This window comes from Lonchura striata, chromosome 3 (genome assembly GCF_050655825.1).
Source record: "Lonchura striata isolate lonStrDom1 chromosome 3, ASM5065582v1, whole genome shotgun sequence".
Taxonomy (NCBI): Eukaryota; Metazoa; Chordata; class Aves; order Passeriformes; family Estrildidae; genus Lonchura; species Lonchura striata.
Genome location: NC_140705.1, coordinates 95995542 through 96017887, shown reverse-complemented (window position 1 = coordinate 96017887; position 22346 = coordinate 95995542). Strand labels below are relative to the sequence as shown.

Here is a 22346-nt window from a genome sequence, read left to right as displayed (position 1 = left end):
GACACCGGCCGGGGTCTGTCACCGACCAGGATCTGTCACCGGCCGGGATCTTTCACCGGCTGGGATCTGTCACTGACCCCACTGCTCCCCGGTGTGACACCGGCTGGGGTCTGTCACCAGCCAGGATCTGTCACTGACCCCACTGCTCCCCGGTGTGACACCGGCTGGGGTCTGTCACCAGCCAGGATCTGTCACTGACCCCACTGCTCCCCGGTGTGACACCGGCCGGGGTCTGTCACCGGCCCCGCCGCTCCCCGGTGTGACCAGTGTGACACCGGCCAGGGTGTCCCCTGTCACCCAGCACTGGCTTGGTGCCTGCAATCTCCTTGCCCCTCCGGTGCTCAAGGCCTCTGGGGGAGGCTCGCCCCCAGCTGTGGGTGTCGGTGCTGTGTACGAGTCCCAGGGTTGCAGCTCAGCTCTGAGTCTGAAGATCTCCTCCTTCCTAACCCATTTGACTCTTCCAATCACCTCTTCTCCTACGTTACTGCCTAATTCAATCTTTCTGGTTATGGAAAGGTCGTCTTGTTTGTAACCATCACTTCTGTCTTCCTCACAAACAAACCTGCAGCAGACCAAAGATGTCTCACAAATTCAAAGCCTAGAAGTCAGATTTCCTCCCCAGCACAGATCTGGTTTGTCTTAACAAACCTATCAATAATGAAAATTCTGAGGTTTTGAGTTGGTTAATGTCCTGTTTTCCCTATAGACACTGTATGAGTAATGACATCAGCATTGCGTACTCTAGCTGGTTGCTATAAATCAGGATATATTTCCAAGAAATAAAGAACATTTTGCTGAAGGAAACACAGATAGGTCATGATCTGCACATTGTGTTTTCTTTTTTGACAGCACAAGGTAAGGTGTTAAGTGATTCATGGATGGATGGAAAAAAATTAAGTTAAAAAATAGCTGCTGTCATAGCAGCTAAAAAAAATTCTTCAGGCAGCTTATTTCTACTAGGAGGTGCTCTTGGACCTGGCATTGGATGTGCCTCTGCATCTGTTTTCAGATTTATCCTCAGTATGTGTTCTCTTAACAGTGTTGTGTGTGGTTTAGCTTGAAACACCTCACAGCCCACAGAATCACAGAGCACCTGGGACTCAGATCCTGAAGCCATTCCCTTTTCCCACTTTGGGTACGTGCTGTTTATCAGGATTCCAAAATTATAGGTAATTCCAACTGATAGATAATTTGGTGGCTCATCTCTGTTGTTTGCATAATCAAGTGCAAAAGACAAAGATATTCCATAAAGTTAAGATCAATGTGTTAGATCAATAAGCAGAATGAAGTCCTATAATGGACTACTCAATATTCCATGCAAAGTTTCCTGCAGCAAGGTGGATTTTGGGCTTGGGGTTTAGGATTTGTACTTATTTTGGCTGGTTTTTTTGGGTTTTTTTGGGGGGTTTGGTTTGGTTTGGTTTGGTTTGGTTTTGGTTTTTGTTTTCCTACAGCTCAAACTATAATTCTTGCATACACACTATATTTAAATGCAAAACATTTCTTCTTCTTTGTGTTTGTAGGAAAAATGCTTGCCATTCTCAGTGGGACTCTTGCAAGTACTTTTTTCTGGCTTTGAGCCTCAGTGTAAAAACTGTCCACACCATTTCTAAATACAAGAAATACTTGTAGCTACAGTTTATGGTTTAAAATAAACCATAAATTACCACCCAGTTGGATTTATTAGAGCTTATTTGGGTTTGCATGATTCACATTCAGTATTTTTCTCGCTGCATTGTTTCTCGAGGTGCATGAACCAGTGAACTGTAGTTTCTGGAAGGCTGTGCACAGATCTGAAAGGTCCACGTCCAACAAGGCCAAAGACTGGAAAAGCTTAGCACAAGGTGCCTTTATTTCCACACCCTGTTAGACCTGAGCATCCTTGCTGCTGGCCACACCACAGTGTGAGTTAGCTCCTGCCAGCTGGTGTCCTGATCTGCCTCCTTCCTCCAGAGCCCTCAGTTCCACTTCCCTCGGGAGTGAGATTGGTGGGCAGCAAAGGCTCTTTCCCTGGCAGATCAGAGCATGGCTCAAGTTTGTGTAGCCCTACACGGCGGCTGTCCCACGGGGTTCCTCACTTCAGGAGAGCCTGCAGTGGCACGCCCTCGGGAGCGCTTGCTTCTGGCGGCGCTTTTACTCTGGAAGGAAAAAAATCATGTTTGGGCTGATGGACAGAAAAGCGGGAAGGCCAACAGCTGGCCCCACTGGGTTGTCCCTTCTTCCCCTGCCACCCACAGACAGGGAATTGCAGGCAGCAGAGAGGGATGTCCCCTCTCCTCATCAGAATCCACGTGCAGGGCATGGGGCAGGATGGAGGTGACTCACTGTGGCTTCTCGACGTCCTCGATGCCCTCGGGAAGGCGCACGTTGAGCGTCTCCGGGAGCAGGAAGGCCACAGCACCGCTGCACACTGCGACACTGCAGTAGGTCACCTCGGGCAGGGACTGCCACACCTCGTCCAGCAGGAACACCAGCGGGGCCAGGGCCCCTCCCAGGCGTGCCATGAAGGAGGTGTACCCCATCCCATTCTGCCTGGAAAGGTGCATACCACAATGGGAAAGAGAGGGCTACTTGTGTCACGTCAGACCTCTGCCCTTTTCCCCTCAATTTTATCTAAGTGCTGAGGCTTTTTTCCCCCTGGCTTTTCCCTCTGCCATTTTTTCTTTTCTTTCTTCATATCTTCCTAAAATCATCATATTTTCTAGAGATCAACTGTAGCTGCTGTGAGAAATAGAATTATGTCTATTGTGAGAAAGAAGCTGCAGTTCCACACTAAGAATACCTGCTCTAAAGCTGTTTCCACTTTAAATGTCTAAAACCCTGACAGCATTTTCTAGTAGTAAGACTAGTGAGTTTTCTAACCTGCTTAGAGCAAATCCAAGTTCCTCCTTCTCCCAGGTACTTCAGATGGCAAACACTAGAGCTACCTGTTAGCAGTTTTGGTCCAAGGAAAGAGTCCTTGGAGAAGAGACCAGAAATAAGACCTAATTTTGAGGGGATGGGTGGTATTTCACACTCATGACAAGGATCTCGGGACCTGCTCGTGCATATATGGAACAATTACTGCAGAAGGAATCAACAATTTTGTCTTTGTCAATGTCTTTGAGCAGGAAAGATAAAACTGATCTGGGATAAGATGTAGCAGATCAGTGTGACCACTTTGGTTTAAATGTGAATCATTCCTTGCATGCAACAGACCCTTGAAAGCTAAAGGACTAAATGGCGGGGGAGGGTACTCTGGGCAGGAAGGGACAGAAGTGAAGTAAACCACAAGGCCTGCTGTGATTCATGAGGATTTTTTCAGACTTGCACAAAGAAATCAGTGAGGTGATTCCCTCCACCAGATTTAGCTATATCCCCACCTATGCAAGTGCTAAATCTGGCGTTATGTTACCATTACCTAGGTATGTCAAATAAACTCCATGTTTCCTCCTGAAAGTCTGGTTAATCCCTGCTTTAATATCATCCAGTGTCTAAAAGACTCTCAAACACGTGGTAGTATGTGTCCCTTGTAAAACTTTATATTTCAAGTTATTATTTTCAGGTCCTTTTAACAGTTCCTGACAGATTGTGACAGGGAGCGAAGACTTGACTAAACACAGGTGCTTTATGGAGTGCAAAGATCTTCCCACACAGAATACTCCTCACCTTTCCATTCATCTTCCTGTCAGCACAACCAAACCACCCACAACCCAGGTGAAAAAAAGGGTGGCTTTCTGCCTCTCTCTTGTGAGTATATTGAATCCCTGGAACCTGCAAGTTCCAGAGGCAAGGGACCAGTGCTGCAGCATAGTCAGTCACCAGCACATCCTACTGTGCTGATGGACAAGGCCAGAGGGCAGCACTGCAGCCAGGCCCTGGGGGTGTGCTCAGGTGGGTGCCATCTCTTACCTCAGAATGGTGGGGTAGAGCTCTGAGGTGTACAGGAAGACTGTGGTGAAGGCAGCCTCTGAGAAACCCTTGCCCACAGTGGCCACTACTGAACGTAGGGAGGTGAAGGCTGGGGGAAAGAAAAGGCATTTATGACAATGAGCTGCCTCTAGGAAGAAAGTTCCAGGTGTAAGAAGAGAGAAGGTTCAGTCCTCCCACACACAAAACAGGGAGCTTCATAGCCCTGGAATTACTGTCTCCAAAGGCTGTATCTGTAGGTTTAGTATGTATTAGCCCAAGTGGGAGCTGATGACAGGATAGGTCCTGACAGTTCCCATTGGACAAAGTCTATAATTAAAATAGGCAGTGTGCATTGCCATTGCTGGACCCTTTAGCAGTCACTTGACAGTGACTGGAAACAATCTGCTGTGACCAACGTTAGGGTTTTCCCACATTAGTGACCTTGTCTCATGGACACCCTTCATGTGGAGGATTTCTCTACACAGAATTGCCTGTGGACATATCCACGGCTCTCCTTCTCCAGCACTGCACAAAATGGACTCCTTCCCCCTTTAGCAGAAGAGCCTCTCACACTTGGGAATGGTGATGTTGGCTCCTATGCAGACTCCGGCCAGGATGAGTGTCCATGCTTGGCTCTGCCGCCGGCCCACTCGGTTCACCAGCCAGTACATGACTATCTTGGCTGGAATCTCAATGATGCCGAAGACAAACTGGGAGAGGTAGATGCTGAGCCCAAAGCCAGTCAGGTTCATGCTCATGCCGTAATAAGAGAAGGCAACACCAAACCTGCAAAGAGCGGGTGGAGATGGGACTGAGGGAAATCCCTCTGGGAACTGCAGGATGAATTCCCCTCCTCCTCTGTGAAGTGACACTGCTTACCACACCACACCAGAACACAGAGAGATCTTCCTCAGGACTGGGGTCCTGAACAAGCTGATGCAGGAGTAATTCCCTCCCATATTTTTGTCTGTTGCCATCCTTGTGAGGGCCTGGCAGAGATGGAAAGAAAGAAATAGCTCAGCTGCTGTACTGTTAGGATGTGGACCCCAGACAGGCTGGGGACTTTGACCTTCCCAGCTTCATATCCACCTTGGATTTTCTATACATTCCTTTGCAGAACCATTCTCTGAGCATACATTTTCAGAGGCATGTCATCCTACAACTTTACACATTGCCTACTATTTTAGACCTCTTTTTCTTCTCATGGTTTCTTCTTCCCTCTCACCTACATGCCCCATGTAGCAAAGAGGTCTGCAGAGAAATGGCAGATGGAAAAGTCAGCATTGGCCAGTTCCACCCTCTTCCCCATGTGGCTGCCTGCTGTTGTATGAAAAGCTAGCAATGAACTGCATGTTTTGTTCTTAGGAGTGCATTCATTTAAAGAGTAATTACCTATCCATCTACTTACATAAATACAGAATGCCTAAAAAGTCAGGCACTCAGAAGAAGTTCTTCTTCACTGCTTGTGAAGAAGAGACTATTTGTCCAAAAAGCTTTTTGGCAATTGATTGAGGAGTAAGTACCAGCAGAGTTAATAAGTTATACTCACTGTGTATTTACTCCAGTGTCCAGTCCACTGAGGCCTCTTGCCATGGCAAAAACATGTGGAAAGACACTCCACCTAATGGGCAGGATTTCTGGCCTTATGGGAGCTGAGCTGGTACTCTATCTTGAGGAGTGAATTTCTGTTTTCTAGAGAAAAATGCTCACAGTGCCCCATAGAACACGCTGCAGGCTAAGCATTGCTCCAGGTATCAAACAAGTAAACAGAGACAGACAAAGTGAGAAAGGAAGAACATGTGTCTGGTTCTCCAGCTCCTTACCTCCGTTGAGACAGCAAAGTCTTTCCTTCCATTCATTCTTGCACATGTGAGCAGGTGCCTGTGGGCTTGCTTCACTTTGCCCTTGGCTATGAGCCACCGGGCAGACTCTGGGACCCACCTGCAGGTGCAAGGAGAGGAGATTGCTCCTGTTGGAGCTGCCTGATTTCCACCCCATATCCATGGTTCTGGCATCTTCTCCATGAGACTTCCACCTCAGCTAAATATAACAACTGTGGTGCATGGGAAGTGTAGTGAGGCACCTTTTTGACAGGTACAGGCTCTTCTACCCCTAAAGGCTGAAGTTTCAAACTCTTACCAATTAAAACTGGCCCCAGTGAGTTTTTATTTACACATTTGTGCTTTCTGGGACTCTTTAAACGTTGAAATTGTCAGCTATTAAAAACCACAATATAGAAAGGATTCAGTGAGCTCTAGACATACTTTGTTACTTGCTAAAATGATTTGGTTTTCACAATAATCAAAGCCTTCTGCACATTGGATTCTTTCACTTGAATGGTCTGAGACCAGATCCCTACAACCCATTTTTTGTGATTCATGTGCTCTAAATCAGATCACAGTAAAACTAATGAGCAACTGTTGTCACTATTCGTGCAGGAATTGAAAAGTATGTGTAAAGCAAAAATGTTTGGAGAAAATGTTTGGTCTTGTTTAAAGTTTTCATCTCCTTCCAACAGGCTTACAACCTTGGGAAATATAAAGAAGGAAAGATGGCATTTTGCACTCATTGCCACTGTCTGTAGAGAGTAATACCATGTCTTTGGTTGTTTCATGTCTCCACTGAGTTCTGACATTGTGTCAATAATATCTACTGAGTGCTAAATTAGATTTTAATTCCATACTTCAGAGACTTTCAATTTTCTGCAATCACTGACCTTATGGGTGCTTGAAGACTAGAGTATAATTTGTTGGAGAACTAATCTCCATAAAAGATAGTAACATAAGAAGAAAAATCAAACAGTTATGATGAAAAGGGTGGGTCCAAATGCATCTGTGAATTTCAGACTTCCAAGGACTCAGTTTTTTTATGGCTGGTTGCCCTGGAAAGAGAGTAAAACAACTTGAACAAAAAAGTCAGCAGGACATGTATTTTAATTCTGTTGGACTTGATCAGTGAAATACCAGAAGTTAATCTTTAGACTGTCAATAAATCAACTCTATATTCTAATTTGTATTGCTACAGGGGAAAAACACAGGATGGAAAAATTAAAGTTTCTTTGATCAAATGAACCATCTCCCATTTTAAGGCTTAGGAGATGTCAGGTATTCTTAAATAAGGCTACAGGAGGGATATTGCCCATAGAAAGCAGGTGTATTTGGCCCATGAGGATGGTTACATACCTGAGAAAAGTCTTGGGAAGTGCAGAGATAAATGAATTTGACTTAGCCTGAAGGTGTCAGTAACTTTCATGGAAAATTTGGTGCCAAAAGTATCCTCCCCAGTGAGGTGAGGACAGAGAATGGATAAATGTTTTATCTTGAGTTTACCAACGGTTAAAGTCTGGATCTGGTTGAGTGTTCCTTTACTGGAATCTCTTTTCTTTACTCTGAGCCATGTGTGACAGAGCTGGCAGCACCAAATCCTGCTTCCACCTGTCATCCTAATGCCTCAGCCTCATTCCTGCCTCCTCCTTGTCCCCAGAACTGTGACATAACCTTGGCTCCTGGCCTTGCTGGAGAGGCAAAACCCAGGCCACTCCAGTTTTCCAGAGCTGCCACACTTGGGCAATCCAGGTACAGATGAGTTCTACTCGTCCTGAGGCTGCCGAGCAAATACTAGGATCCACAGAGGAGGCAAATCCCAGTGTGCTCCCTTTCTGGTGGCTGCACTCACCACAGGCAGATGATGCTCAGGAGACAAGGTCCTGTCACGGCCACCAGCAGCCAGTGCCATTCCCGCACCAAGTACGCTGCCAGGGCCAGCAGCATGTTCCCAACACTCCAGAAGATGCTGATCAGGATCCCGATGAAGGTGCGGTGCTGGATGTCCACCCACTCCATCCCTGGAAGAGGGAGGCAGCATCCAGCTGGGACATGCAGGACTTCTCCAGGAAGGAGGGCCTGCAGGGCTTTTTAACAAGGGCAAAGCGAGGGAACAGCCCTGGTCTTCTCCTTCACAAAGTTCCACTGTTTGGCTGATATTTGGAATATTTAAAATATTCAGCCACAGTACTTAAGCTGTTGCAAAGCTGTAAGCCACTAAAATAAAACCTTAGGAAAAGAAATACTGGACATGTGTTAAGGAACAGTGCTAAAACCACTCGTAGTGATAGAGATTTTTTTTATCTCATTCAATAGCATTCACTTGGTCTTCTTCATCAACCAGTTTTTTCCCACCCTAACCATCTTGCCTGCACAGTTTCCCATTTCTCTGTCCACTCATTATTTTAGATTAAAGAAATATATTGAGAAGAATTGTTGCTCACATGCTCCACCCAGAGCAGACAGTAGCAAAAGTGTACAGCCAGTCTTGTTTGTCTGTGTGAACTAAAAGCCAGTTTTCCTCTGAAGTTTGGACATCTTACTACAACATCTAACAATCAGAAATGGCCCTCCCAAGCTCTACTGTGACTTGTAGGAATCAACCTTCATAGCAGTAAACAAACACAGCAGGCCTTAGGATTTGTCTTTTGTGGGCTTTTCCAACACTGAGGCCATTTTAGCTTGGTTTTGACTAGATCTGCAAAAATCCTGGAAATTTCTGCTGCAACTGTTAATTGTTCTTGGGTACAAAACTTTTTGCCCAGTATGTCTCAATGCTATTTACAAAATTATCCAGTGGTTTACTGGATATCCTGAAATCTGGAGCTTGTTTTTATTACGTAATTACCTAAATTCTTCAGCTTCAGTTTTGCCTAGCTCTGTGTGATTTTTGAAAATTTTTTGGTAGTTCTTCTCATTGTAAAATCCAGATTTGCACCTTAGGAAAACTATAAGCAAACTCGAAACTGGGGAAGTAGAAACACCCTGTACATGACACACCATCATCTCATGCTGAGGACGGGGCAATGCTGCTGAATTGTCCTAACAGTGTGCACTTGAAAGGTGAGAACTTTGTACGAGTGGAAAGGGGCAGAGACTTTGGAGTATGGCTTTTATTGTGTTACTGATGATACTTGACAGGAATTGGGTAGCCTGTTGCAACAGAAGTACTAACAAGTGGTTGTTGTATTTTGAATAGACTGTTAAATATTAATTGGACTAACAGCAATTTGTGATTCTGGGATCCTTGCAAGAGGGAAATTGCACATGCAGCAATTTCCAGACCCCTGTTCCTACCAAGTCCGCCCTGCCTGGCAGACAAATCCCACCCCCTGCCTGCCAGGAGCCCCCCTGACAGCCACAGCCCCAACACACTCACCCAAAGGCAGGACAATCAGGGAGAGGCCACTCAGGGCCACCCCGGTGAGGGTCCGTGTGATGGCCAGCATTGTGTAGGACACGGAGGCGGCGCTCAGCATCCCAAAAACCATGGAGCACACCAGGGACAGCTGGAGCATGGACTTCCGTCCAAACCTGCCACAAGCACAGGCTGGGTTACAGTGGCTGGAAACCTGTCACGGGAGCAGGGTTTGAAATGGGCAAACCAGAGATTTTAGAAGAAAATTTAAGGATGCAGCATCCTGGAGAGGAGGAAATGTCTCTGGATCAAGCTGGTGCCACAGTAGTGCAATCCCATGCAGAGCCTGCCCCATAAACATTGGGAGTCTCCAGTGGAAAGACCAGCACTACTCAGAACAACCAATCTGGCTCTCCTGGGCAACACCACCACCAAAAGCAGTGATGCCAGCTTGAAATCCCATGTTGCTGTCACACCCTGCTCCCTCCAATGTCACTGTCAATGTCCTTCTCCCACGGCTAACTCAGGACTGGCCATTGCCACCACTCTCAAGGAGGAGACAGAGCCATGACACTTTCACCCTGCTCCTTGGAGGAAAAATGAAGGAATTAAATTGTCTGCCCTCGTGTGCAAACAGCCCTGAAATCCTAAGGGGTTTCTGAGGAATCTGCCAGGATGTTGCTTCCCCGGGGCTTCCTTACCCCATGGTCCAGAGTCCTGTGTAGAGATTGTGGAGAAATACAAAACATCAAATGCACACAAATGCAATATAAATGTATATAAACACACACACACACATACAGACACATAGACATACATTCAGACACACAGACACACACAGACAGACACACACACACACACACACACACGCTCTCACAGACAGAGAAATATGTCTGCACGTATTTCTACACAACTTATGAAAATCTAAAAATCAAAATGGAGCACAAGGTGTCGGTCTCCTGATGAACATCAGCACTGCTGCATGTTAGGAAAGCTTAGGCTCAAGCAGCAATAGTAGATTAAGCCTGCCAGGAGGTGATATTCAGCCCACAAGGACTGAAATCTTGCTCTGATTCCAGCATTAGGGCTCTCCCAGTGGCCACCTGAGGAGGATGGTGGCAGGAACGATTGCTCCAGGGGAAAAAGTGGCTGCCAGGACATAATGATACAGTAGCATTCCCAAAAATAATCAAAAATTACTTCATTCAGCAGCTGATAAATGAATCTACTAGCAAAACCCCCCATCTTGTGGCTTGGGTACAGGGAGTTTGCCAGATCTGCTTTGAAATTTAGGCTGAGATATTTTGTAAAAGACATCTTGATGCCCCTGGGTCAGAACAGGAAGCATCCAGAAACCCACCAGAGCTGAATCCAGCTTCCAATGGGTAACTGCCCAAGAAAGAAGATATATTTTGTAAATGAAGATTTTCCTGGAAAATACAGTAAGGAGGATATAAAACCATAATATTCCCTGCAGGAGGCAAGGCAGCTATTTAAGGAACCATTACTAGACTCTCAGCAAATGCATACTACTTGCTAGGAAAACCAGGACTGAGCTGTCAGGATTGAACTGCAGGATACAGGGAGGCTGCTAGAAATAATGCCATAAAAATTGTCTTCAAAGAGAGTGGTAGGAAAGCACAACCTCTGAAAGACTGTAAAAAATACAGTAAAAGAAGCAGACTGCATAAGCATAAAAATTAATAAAAAAGCCATTTTCATTAAAAAAACCAATCTGGAAGTCTGTCAAAACATCATTGAACCAATGACATGGACAAGGTACAAAAGGAGAAGACAGGCAATAACAGAAACTATATATGTGTATTTTTGCATACACTTGTTCACAGTGAAGGTTTTTGGAGGGTTTACCTGGGTAAAATTTGTCAATGGAGTAGTTCTCAAATCCAAATACCTGTAATGGCTTAGAAAAATACTGAACTTGAACAGGAGGAAAATGCTAGATGGTTTTCCCCCTGGAGCACCAGAGATGAAATCTCTGCCTCACTGTTAGCACAAAGAAGTGGGATCTCATCTCTGCCAGAGAAAAGGAAGCTTGCTAATGGGAGGTCAAATTTAAAGGGATGATAGGGGAGATGTGGGGGGTGACATCTGAGGTTTAACCTAATGATTCTTAATTTTCCTCTTAGTTCCCTAACCACTAGTCATTGCTGTGTGGATGTTTGCCTAGAGCAAAATTGTGTTTAGCTGTATAATGCTGAAATCTTCCTACTGAGTAGCTGTGGTCAGTTTAGAGCCTCCACTTAAATGAGATGTTTAAATTGTTTTTCTAATTTAGATTAATCTGCCCTGAAATTCTGTCTTCTGTTTCTCTCATCCAGTCACAGAGTTCTTTAGCTTCTGCAAAGCCTCCAAACTCTGACCTCATCTCTGCCAGACTCAGCATCACCTCCCCACTTGCTCCCTTCCCAGATTATTTATAAATTCACTGAAAAACACAAAAATCCAAGCACAGGCTGCTCCCTTATCATAATGGAGTACTTGCACCTCCTCTCTTCTTCCTGGCTTTTACTTATTTAGTCATGCTGAGACCTTCCTTCTTACCCTGGGGCAGCTTTCTTAAAGAGTGTTTGACAAAGAGACTGAGATGGTGTCTCCTCTGCTGACATGTCTATTAATTGATGCAAAGAAATAATGTACATTTGTAAGGCTTGGATCTTTTGGAAAACTCTGGCTGATTCTTCACTGGTGTGTCTCACCTCCCCCTGGGGCTCTGGCTCCACCTTTCAGAGGAGTTTCTGCCAATTTGCCTGGTGCAGACAGAGGTCAGGCAGCCTGGCACTCCTGAGATCTCATTTGGAGACCAGTTTAAAGCTTTTCTATCCCCAAGATGGAGTAGGGTTCCAGGACACCATTTCCCTGCTCCTGGCATTTAAATGGCATTCCTCTGGTGTATTTCTCTCTGCCTTCTTCTGTCAGCTTATTTCAAAGCTCTAGCTCCAGCACCTGCCTCTACACATTCTTCCATGAGCACAGACTCATTTATGTCTCACACTACAGTCTTTTTATTTCCAGATGCTCCTTTTATGCCTTGATCCTCTGCTGGTTCCTCCACCTCACAATCCATTTGTGAAACAAATTACTTTTCATTTTGTGCTACCTTGTGTTATCTTATTTTCTGCGCTATTTTGTCCTGTTCCTTTTCTCAGTTCTGAATTTCTCTCCCTCCAGCTGTGCTATAAAACTATTGTAGATACAAAGCCAAGGCACACAGTTTGAAAATCATGCAGCTGTCTTGAGTCTTTGTACAAGTATACCCATGTACCCATGGGTAAAGACATGGATGTAAAAACTCCCATCTGCAGCACTAAAGTCTCTGGGTCCTTCACACTTCAGGGTGCCCTCTGCAGTGATTTTGCAGCTTGCTGTACTCTAATTCCTTCCAGAGGAGGGAAATCATGAAGCAGTTTCCCAATAATGAATAGTGTACAGGGAATAGCACATCCCAACTGCATGCCTGGACTCTCTGTCCTCTGATGGGTTTCCTGGTTTTGCTGTTGACCAAAATATTTAGTTTCTTATCTGATGCCCTTTCTAGATTATTACTTGGATTTATTTTTCAGGTTTATATTGTCACATCCCAGCATTTAACCAGAGAGAGCAGATTTGTTTGCTTTCTTCATTGCTTCAGCTCCTCCTTGAGGAATAAATACCTCCCTGCTTGAAAAAAATCTCCTTTGCCCCAATTCTCTAGGAATGGCAGAGTCAGATTTTGCTTGCTGGAGACTCTTGAGCAATGGCAAGCATTTAATCCAAGCCACTCACTTGGGTGTCATTAGCCAGTTTGTGTATAATTTGCAAGGAGTTAACTCGTTTAGCCTTTTTGTTCAGCTTTGTATCAATCAGTTTACTCAATTTTTGGACTGAAACTGGTCTTGCAGACTGGATTTTTTTTTTGTTTGTTTTTTTATTGTTCCTGCAGCAATTGTGATCACAGTCAGCAGTGCATCTGACTCCTAACCAAGGCCAGAGCTGCTTCTCTGATCCGGGAAGCATTTACTGGCTCGCTGATCCAGGATCCCTGCGTGGCTTCCCACTACGGCTTGAATCCAATTTCCAAGTGAGAGGCTGGATTCTGCCTTTGCAATTGCCTTTTCTCCTTTCCCTGCCCCTGTGATCACCTATGGAAGGTCACACGTGTGTGGAATTCTTTCTGTGAAGCTGAGGCCCCGGAAGAGAAGCCTGGGAGGGGTCAAACCTGTCGGAAAGGTACCCGAACACCACGGCCCCAATCGTGACGCCGATGAAGAAGAAGGTTGCTGTTGCCTGGTTCAGCCCACGCTGCTCGCACACGAGGTCCCACTGAAACACAAGGCCAAAATGACACTTAGTGGTCAGCTCAGTCTCTGCTGCCTTCTCAGGCTCCTTCATTCCAGTGGTCAGACATTGTATCTTGCAGTTTGTATCTGATGAGTCTGATGGACGTTGGAATCCTGGACTGAACTGCCCATCAGACAGTGCCAGAGTCCTGGAAAATGGAAAGCTGCCACTTACAAAAGTCCCAGTTGATCAATCCCCACTGTGACAGCCTCTCTGTGAACACTTCATAGAATCACAGAATCGTAGAAGATGTTGAGTTGGAAGGGACCCATCAGGGTCATAGATTCCAACTCCTGGCCTTGCACAGGACACTCCAAAAATCACCCCAAGTGCCTGAGCTTGTTGTCCAAATGTTTCTGGAGCTCTGTCAGGCTGGTACTGTGACCACTGCTCTGGGGAGGCTGTTCCAGGGCCCAACCACCCTCTGGGTGAAAAACTTTTCTCTGGTATCCAAACTAAACCCTGACTCAACTTCAAGCCATTCCCATAAGTCCTGTCACTGGTCACTGTAGAGAAAAGATCAATGTCTGACCTTCCACTTAGCCTTGTGGGGATGTTGAAGACCCCAATGAAGCCTGCCCTCAGTCTACTCCAGACCAAGTGACCTCAGCCACTCCTCATATGGCTTCCTCTCCAGACCCTTCACCATCCTCGTGGCTCTCCTTTGAATGCTTTCCAATAGCTGAATGTCTCTTTTATACTGTGGTGCCCAAAACTGCCCCCAGGACTCGAGGTGAGGCTGCCCCAGTGCAGAGCAGAGCAGAGCAGAGCAGGACAATCCTCTCCTTTGAGTGGTTGGTGATGCACCTGATGCACCCCAGGACATGGTTGGGCATCAGAAAACTTTCCTGGGTACCATGCATGGAGAGTTCCCCATTTTCTTCTCCCAACCTCTGCAAGACCTGCCCAGGTGCAAGTCTCCCCCAGCTCCCTCTGTTGTGCCCCTGAGACTGCCATGGTGATCTGGGCATTGGCAGGGGGTCCCACTGCAGTGCTCTGCCACACCCCTCAGCCAACACTGGGGAATGTTGTGATGGTAACCAGTTCCTCTTGCCCTGACCAGTTTCCTTGGAAGTTGTCTGTGCAGGGAAGCAGGAGGCCAGAGAGAAGTAAGGTCAAATATTTACTCCTAGTACTAACCTATTGATTTCTTACTGAAGCGTTGGTTCGGACAGCCATCCTAATTAAGTTAATGAACATAATTTTACTTTCTTGGAAGTAAAAATAATTACCAATCTCTACAGAATGCTGTGATGAAGCCTCTGAGTTAATTTTCTCTGTGTGCAAATGTGGCAAAATTTAATTATCAAACCAGACTTGCAGCCTCTCTGATGAGGCCAGCTAGACCTTGAGCAACCTTTCCTGCTACGAAAGCAGAATTCCAGAGAAAGCCCTGGTCCCTTGAACAGGTCCCAAGGCTGCTGGCCCATGGGAGCAGCATCACAAGGCTCCATGCTGCCTTGTGTACCTCCTTCTACCCTTTCCCTCGGGACTGCTTCACATCTCTCTCCCCAGTTCAGTGTAGAAATGAGGTACAGACCCAGGGCACACACAACCCTCACTTCTGTGCCTGATGAAAGCAGGAGTGGTTGGGTGCTGGGAAGGAAACACCTGCTCTGGGCTGAGACTTGTCCCTGCTCCCACTGAGACAATCAGCACTATCTTTCCAACCCAACTGTGCCCCTTTTGCCTGACCAAATTTCCCCTTCCCTGAGACCTTTTGTGATTTGGACTTTTTCCCAATGAAAGTAAAGCATTAACACTGCTAGCCCTGGAAAAGTGTTTCAGAAGGTGGGTGGCTAATATTTGATGGGCAGGGACCTTTTGCAGGCTCAAGGCTATGGCTGGTTATGAGCTCCATCTCAGTGGAAGACCCACAGAGAGAACATTTAATTTGACAGAGATATATTGGTGGTAGGAGAAGAGAGGCAGCACAACACTGGGGAGAAGAGAAGGAAGGTGAAAGATCAGTGAGGAGGGGTGGCCAAGGGAATAGAAGTTATAAAGTGTTTGGAAAACCAAGAAAGGATATCAAGAGCTCATGTGAAACCCTGACAGGATGCAATCCTGTGCAAATGCCATGTGGCCCACACAGAGTAAATCCTATATCTGTGTCTTTCCTCTGCCATCTCGCCCCCTCTCAAACCTCTCAAACATCTGGAGAAATTAACATGATTATAATGAGTAATGTTGGCATCAATCTAAGCAAGATGAGATGCTCAGAAAAATAATATTAATAAATGTTAGCTCCTAATACTGAGCTTCAGAGAGCTTCCCCCTCCCAGAACATCTTCTCTGAACAGGCTGTGTCCACTGATTACAATGCACAGATTCCTCTCTCATTCCGTGCACTCAGAAAACACCTCTCCATCTTCTCCACAACGCACAGAGCTAATTTCAATTTTGGCTGGATCACAGGCCAGGAATTACCTGGGTGGAGATGGTGGAGGTGAACTGCGAGCGGTCATAGACCCATCCATGCTGGCAGGGCTGGACGATGGATTTGTTTTCTGGTTGCAAAGAGGAGTTGAGCAGCAGGTGAAACTGAGGCTGTGAGAACATCTCACAGGAGCTGAAAGTGCCATCAGGCTTCCGAGGGATGCTGATGAGCAGAACTTCCTCCACGGTGAGATTCACAAATGCCTCTTGGTGTGGAATTGCACAGTGATGAGAGGGGGTAGCAGCAAGAAAATTGTGCAGCAAGAAATGCATAGGAAGGTTGATTCTTGTGAGGCAGAGGGTAGCCAAAATCAAAATCTGGAATCTGCCAAAACCCCCAGTTTCCACCAAGAGATCTTCAAATTTCATCTTTCTTCTGGAGTTTGCTCATTCAGAGTAGCTATGTACCAAGGAGCAGCAACATGAGCTTGAAAAGCAGCCTCTGTTCTTGGAGCTTAACTTCCCGTGGCTTTTCATACAGCCACCTCTTTGGACTTTGAGACCTTGCTGAAAGGTGTCAAAAGTCACAGTGGAACTCTCCATTTAGGGTATAGCCAAAGAAATTATCCTGTGTGCCCACAGCACAACCCTTTCAAATGGATCCGGCACAGGGCACCTGATTTTGTGGAGTCCTTTCCTCCTGCTGTGGTTTTGGAGAGGGACATTAGGAAGGGAGGCTGTGGGGACAGTACAGTGAGAGCACTCTCATTTCTCATGTGAAGCTCCTGCAGCAAACTCTGCCTGGTGTGAGCTGGTCACCAGCCAGACCCGCCGGACTGTGACAGAGGCCTCTGGAAGAGTGGGGGTGTCCCACTGTGTCAGGGCATCCAAGGACACCAAGCCTGGCTGCTGAGCACCAGCTCAGTGTGTTTTGGTGTGGCTTGTGTCAAGCCATGCCCTTGGAGCATGGAGTGTAGAGAGACTGAGAGCCTGGAAGGGAGATGTGTCTCAGGGTGGATGCAAGCAGGGAGGTGTGCCCTTTGGGGTGAAAAGGTGGGAGAGGGCCACCTGCTCACCTGTGACCTGCAAAGAATGGAAAAAATGAAAATGTTTCCCCACAAAGTCCTTTTCTCCACCCTAGAAAGGTGTTTTCCCAGGACAAAGGCAAGGAGTTGATGAGAGCTGCAGTGCTGGCACAGAGAGGCTGCACCTGTCATGCTGGGGGCCATGACATATCTGCAGGGTCCAGCCCCGTGCTGGTGAGCTCTGGGGACTGATGTGCCAGCCAAAGGGGTGAATGTGCAACACCTGACAGGGCCACAGGTGCTGCTGCCTCCACTGCACAGACTGGGGATGAGACTGGGGCAGTGGGAGAAGGGGCTGACTCTGCCTGGGCTCCCTGCAGGACCTTCACACCCTTTTCACACCTGGGGACAAGACATGAGCCTGCTTCCCTTGCAGCAGGCGATCTGGGCAGACTGGGCACAGGGGATAACACATCCCAGAAGGTTGTGTCCTAAGCTCAGGGGGCAGAGCATCACACAGCAAGCAGGGCCAGCAGCCTGCAAAGGCTACAAAATGAAGAAGTACAGCAGTGGAGCTGCTGAGAGCTTGCTCTAAGTTATCTCCCACTGCATTTTCACCCTCTGTACCTCTCTCCTCGTTGTCTGTGCCATCCCTCCTCCACCAGCACTCTTGGGTGTTGGTAGGTGATGCACCATCTCCAACCTTTCTCCAAGCTGTTGCCCTGGGACATGCTCTGCTTTAAAGCAGCTCCAGTTGGCCATTCACCATGAATTGGCCATTCACCATGAAAACAGGGTCCTTTGGTGTAGGGATGCAGGCACAGCAAGAGTCTAGGCTCAGGGAATGTTGGAAATGGTGCTAACTGCCAGGAGCTGTCTGTCTGCACTGTCTTGCCCTGCAACCAAGGGCTGGGGACAAGGGGCTGTAGAGCAGCAGGACGGGATGAGCAGATCCAAAAGAGCTTTTCACAAGGCCCTTGCTGTGGCTGATGGCCCAGACTATGTGTCGCCCAGACAGTAAGTGCTGCTAGGGCACAGAGCAGAATAACATAATGATCTGTGACCTTAAGAGACCTTTTCCCTTTTCAGCAGCATACCTGGCCATCCGTGTTTCACTAATGTGCTGCCCCAGTGCCATGGTATGAGCCCTTTCAGTGCTCATCCTGGGACAGGCACAAAGGAAGCACACAGGAGTGAAACAGGGACACCTGACAGTGCCTCTAGGGTTACAGTTTAAGCTGAAGTCGAACTAAAGGACAAATTATTTTTTTCATCACCAGTCTTCTAAGAGCAAAGGGGAGAAACTCTAACTGATGTGCTGCTGAATATTTAAACTGCAAACAGATCCAGCCTCCCCATCAGAAATGAGATCACTGTTCTGCAGCTCCTGGGGCTCTACTGCTCGTACTGCATTGCTTAAAATGTGCATTGCTCTATTTCTTTAACCCAAATGTGCTCCTTTAACCAGTCACCAGCTTTAGTTAATGACCAACACATGTGCAAGGTCTGTGACTGGCTTGACTGAATTAGCAACCTGGTTAATTAGACCTGGCTCAAGCTTGAACATGCCTGGCGAGAGCAGTCAAGACTCCTCTGCTGCTGCTGTCACACATAATGCTGAAAGGAGGAGTTTGCTTTTTACTTCACACATGTAACACTTTCTTCTGCAATCTCTCTTTCTGCTCCTTTTCAGGATGCCAACTACATGTTGAGAGGGGTGGATTATTAAATTACTTGGTAACTAAGGTGTTAGCTCTTCTGTTTCCAGCAGTAATTTCCTATCACTTTCTCTGGAGCTGTAATAGCCTGGATGGTGCAAGAAGAAAAGGAGCTGATTTGCTCCTTTAGCAATTGGAGACACCTCTCAGGTGTCTCAGCTGCTGCAGAGTAGCTGGAGATCTGATCAGTGCTTGCAGGCTGGTGCTTAAATGATAATTTTCTCTGTTCTCTCCAAGTTACATCTAAATGCCGTGAAAATCTGGGTCCATCAGAGCCACTGAGCTGGACTGGCTGTTAGAGGGCAGAAGAGTCCCCTTCTCACTGCGGCTCAGTGCAGGCTCTGATGCCTGCAGGAGGGAGATGCGACACACAGGGAGGCTCCATTTTTTTTCTCTATTTTGTAAGGGCAGTTTAAACAGGGAGATGCCACAGAGCTGGCAGTGTCAGCTGAGGATTCTTGCAGTGTCAGTCTAAGGTGCACTGTGCTGCAGCAGCATGTCCAAATGCTCTTGGCAGGATGTGTGCACACCAGATTTTGCAGCTCACTCAGAGAAAGAGAAGGTGCAGCTAACAAAGAGGTCCTGGGGCTCCTGAAGGTCTTTGTTTGGTCATGGAAGAAAGAGAGTTGATGCCATTCTGACTTGGTGCCACATTAACAAGACTCTGCTGTGCATTGCTTGCAGCTGTCTTGTGTGCAGCTGTTTTACTCAACTGCACAAATGACAACTGTTTTGTAAGTGGACTGGGTCTGGCCAAAGCTGCTTTTCTTACCTGTAAAAAATACAACGTTGATTCTACCTTAGTGTGAAAGGACATGAGCCACTTTCATGTCTTCTGCTGTGTGTGATCATGGATCCACAGCCAGTGCTCGTGTGCTCCCTGTTTCCCAAACGGGTCCCCCAGACCTGCCTCATGCCCCTTCTTACCCCTTTCTCTATCTCATGGAATTAATTTCATGTAATTTTCCTCTAACTGGTACTATTGGGAAACTCTAGCAGGGCAGAGATTCAGCCCCAATTATTTGGCTGCATTTTACAGAGGAAAGGGCAAATCCAAACTTCTCCTTCAGTCAGGGAAAGAAAGACACAGCAGGAATAGGAAGTCCAGACAGGATCACATATTTTCAGGGGTGAGATTCCATGTGATTATCCTCTCACTTAGACAAGATAATCCTGTGTGAAGTAAAACATTGCCAGGGAACTCAAAACAAACCCACTGGTTCAGGGAGCAGCATGAGCAGGGAATGATGACCCAGGAGCTGGGAAGACTACAGGACCAGCCATGTCCACCTCAACTGGGCACAGACCCAGAGTCTCAGCATGGCTGGCAGAGCCAGGGTTGGCACAGAGCTGATTGAGAGCCCCAGAGAGGATGAACCAGAATCAGAGTCCCTCCAGAGAGCTTGGTGTGGAGCAGGAGACGGGCTGAAGACAAAGCAAGATCCATGCAGCACCCAGGGCAGGAGGAACACATCTGACACAGCTCAGATGGCTGGGAGACATAGTTCTGAGCAGAAATGAAGTCCTGGGCCATAAACAGAAGGTGCTTGGTGGCAGGTGCAGAACAGTAACAGCCATTTGTGCCCTTGGGGCCCTGATTCCCTGAAGAGCCAGGGCTTTACATCAGAAGCTCAGGGAATGCTGCAGGGGGAGCTCGGAGCAGGCTTTAGCATTGGCTGGAAGAGTGTTTTTGGAAAGCCTGTGTGGGCAGTAAAGGTGTGGGAGTGAAAATACACACAGACACACACTTGCACTGAAAGTACAGACGGGGAGATGGTGAGAGTGATTTGTAGGGAATTACTGAGAGGGTGAAGCAAGGCCCAGTGCTCACCTTGACAGTGTTTCTCTGCCAATGTGGCTGTGTGCTTGTCAGGTCCCAACAGCTCCACAGCTCTGTCCTGAATTTCCTCCCCTTCCCAAAGGGTTTCTCCGCAGAAGGAGTAAAGAAAAGCTGCATAGTGTCCAGAGAAGCTGCTTTCTCCATACAGCACCCCGCCTTCAGTGTTAGAACTTCTCTGTCTCCCTTCACTCATCACCTTCCTCTACTAATTATCTTGTTCCACCAGGCTTCTCATTTAATCTAAGCATCTTCTAGCTCCTATCTTGGGTGACTTCAGTTTTGACTTTTCTGCCCTATGTTTGAATGGAGATCCTTTGTATTTTGCAGTTTCAGCAATACAGGAACTGACTCAGGCTTCCCCTGAATCAATAAGAAACTCACTCAATACTCCAACATTAACACGACACATGGCAAAGAGAGTAGGGCATCTGGTGTTACCTTCCAGATGGTCTTCTTGCCTCCAACCTATTCCTTGTTGGAGGATGCAGTTTTTGTGACTACTCCTATAAGATGCACTGTCCCAAACTGGTTGCTTATTGACAGTTTTCAATTTACATTAACACTTTGGGGTTAAAATTCCAATGTAATATTAGTGGTCTCTTCCAGCCTGAATTATCCTATGAGCCTATGGGCATTACACCACAAGGTTTTGGGCTTGTTTAGCCTCTTATTTTAAATCTGAGGCTCTACCTCTGTTTCAAACATTAATTAGTGAATTTAAACAGCTGAAGTCAATGCATTATTTTATTTTGACATTTTTGCTACCAGATGAAGCCTGTGTGGATGCTGTGAGTTTCTCATGGTGTCCAGGTACTCTCTGCAACTTCAAGGAAGTTTTGACAGCTCCCTTGAAGCTACAGGCTTGAGGGACTTTTTTTCACTGGCATGAGAAAGGGTCCTTGGGTCCAGCTGACTCCAGAGCCCCATGGCTTCTCCACGGCAGCCTCCCTCTGACATTAGAGAGAAGATGAACACAAGGTTGGGAATAACAGCATTTCCTTGCAGTGCAGGCTTCCACTGCACTGTTAAGGCACTCCTGTGGCCTGCCTTTTCTGCACTGGGGTTTTCTTGTCTTGAAATGCCTCAAGGGGATTGCAGAAGGAAGATCCCTGAGCCCAACAGTTTCTTTGGTTTTTCAGATATAGCAAGAGCTGCTCCAGGTAAAGATTCTGCCTCCTCCTGCAAACCTGTCTTTTCCTGTTTTGTGAGGCTGTTCCAACATAAGCAGCCTGGTTTAGTTTCTTCCTCTGCTGATCCTCTCACTTAACAAAGGCAGAGGCTGAGATCCAGCACGTTGTTCCTGACAAACCTGCCTTCCAGAGAAACTCTCATTTTGCCATCCAGGGGTGGTGATGAAGCCCCTCTGGCAAACCCCCTGCTGGCAGCTGATCCATGCAGTTCTGAAACATTTCTCAATTTACTAGTTTATGATGCTCAGCTTTAATTTTCATCTGCATCTTCCTGGCATAGACTTTTAGGAGCTTTTATGTCCCAGTATTTATTTTTATAATTTTGGATTCTACACTGGAGTCAAATGTATTTTCTTTTGGCTATAGGAGAAAGTAAAATTTGTCATTACAGGAATATCTTTCCAAGGGACCAGGGTTTTTTTATTATTTTCTGTTCCCTCTTCCACCACCCTCTCCTAAAGCTGGGCACTAAACTGTAACTACACACCCCTGGATGTGGTCTGCACGCCATAGGCACAGGGTAACTTGAGCACAGTAAAAGGAATGTTGTAAAAACTGTCCTCAGCTTAAACATCAGATGATCAGAGAATATTAAAAGTCAAACCATGCCAAGTTACTGGTTTGCTTTTGCTCCTCTTCCCACATATTAAGGTGCAGGTCCAACATGTCTACAAATGTGGCATCTTAATTGTGGCATCTAGACTTTGCAAAGCATTTTTTTTAAATTTTATTGTTGTTAAAAAAGCAGGCTTTTCTCTCTCACAAGTACTGTTTTGGGAGTGGA

The 22346-nt window shown here is 46.6% G+C and overlaps 1 protein-coding gene across 1 annotated transcript; it reads right to left on the bottom strand.

Moving 5' to 3' along the window:
• Nucleotides 1–1050: 1050 nt before the first annotated feature.
• SLC22A7 (solute carrier family 22 member 7) lies at nucleotides 1051–22298 on the bottom strand. Its single transcript, XM_021534883.3, has 10 exons — nucleotides 15841–22298; nucleotides 13289–13392; nucleotides 9094–9248; nucleotides 7567–7735; nucleotides 5715–5832; nucleotides 4771–4880; nucleotides 4463–4677; nucleotides 3892–4000; nucleotides 2326–2532; nucleotides 1051–2138 (listed from the first exon to the last, which is right to left on the bottom strand). Exons 1-10 carry the CDS (start codon nucleotides 16216–16218, stop codon nucleotides 2075–2077), a joined length of 1629 nt encoding a protein of 542 aa, XP_021390558.2. The 5' UTR covers nucleotides 16219–22298; the 3' UTR covers nucleotides 1051–2074.
• Between the last annotated feature and the right edge of the window lie 48 nt (nucleotides 22299–22346).

Excerpts from the sequence above, each read along its gene's own strand:
- SLC22A7 (XM_021534883.3), bottom strand. The coding sequence starts at position 16,218 with ATGAAATTTGAAGATCTCTTGGTGGAAACTGGGGGTTTTGGCAGATTC. Across the intron at positions 9,249-13,288 it reads TTCGGGTACCTTTCCGACAG|GTTTGGACGGAAGTCCATGC; the intron begins GTTTGACCCCTC and ends TGCTTGTGGCAG. Across the intron at positions 4,001-4,462 it reads CAACATCACCATTCCCAAGT|CCTTCACCTCCCTACGTTCA; the intron begins GTGAGAGGCTCT and ends TCTTTCCCCCAG.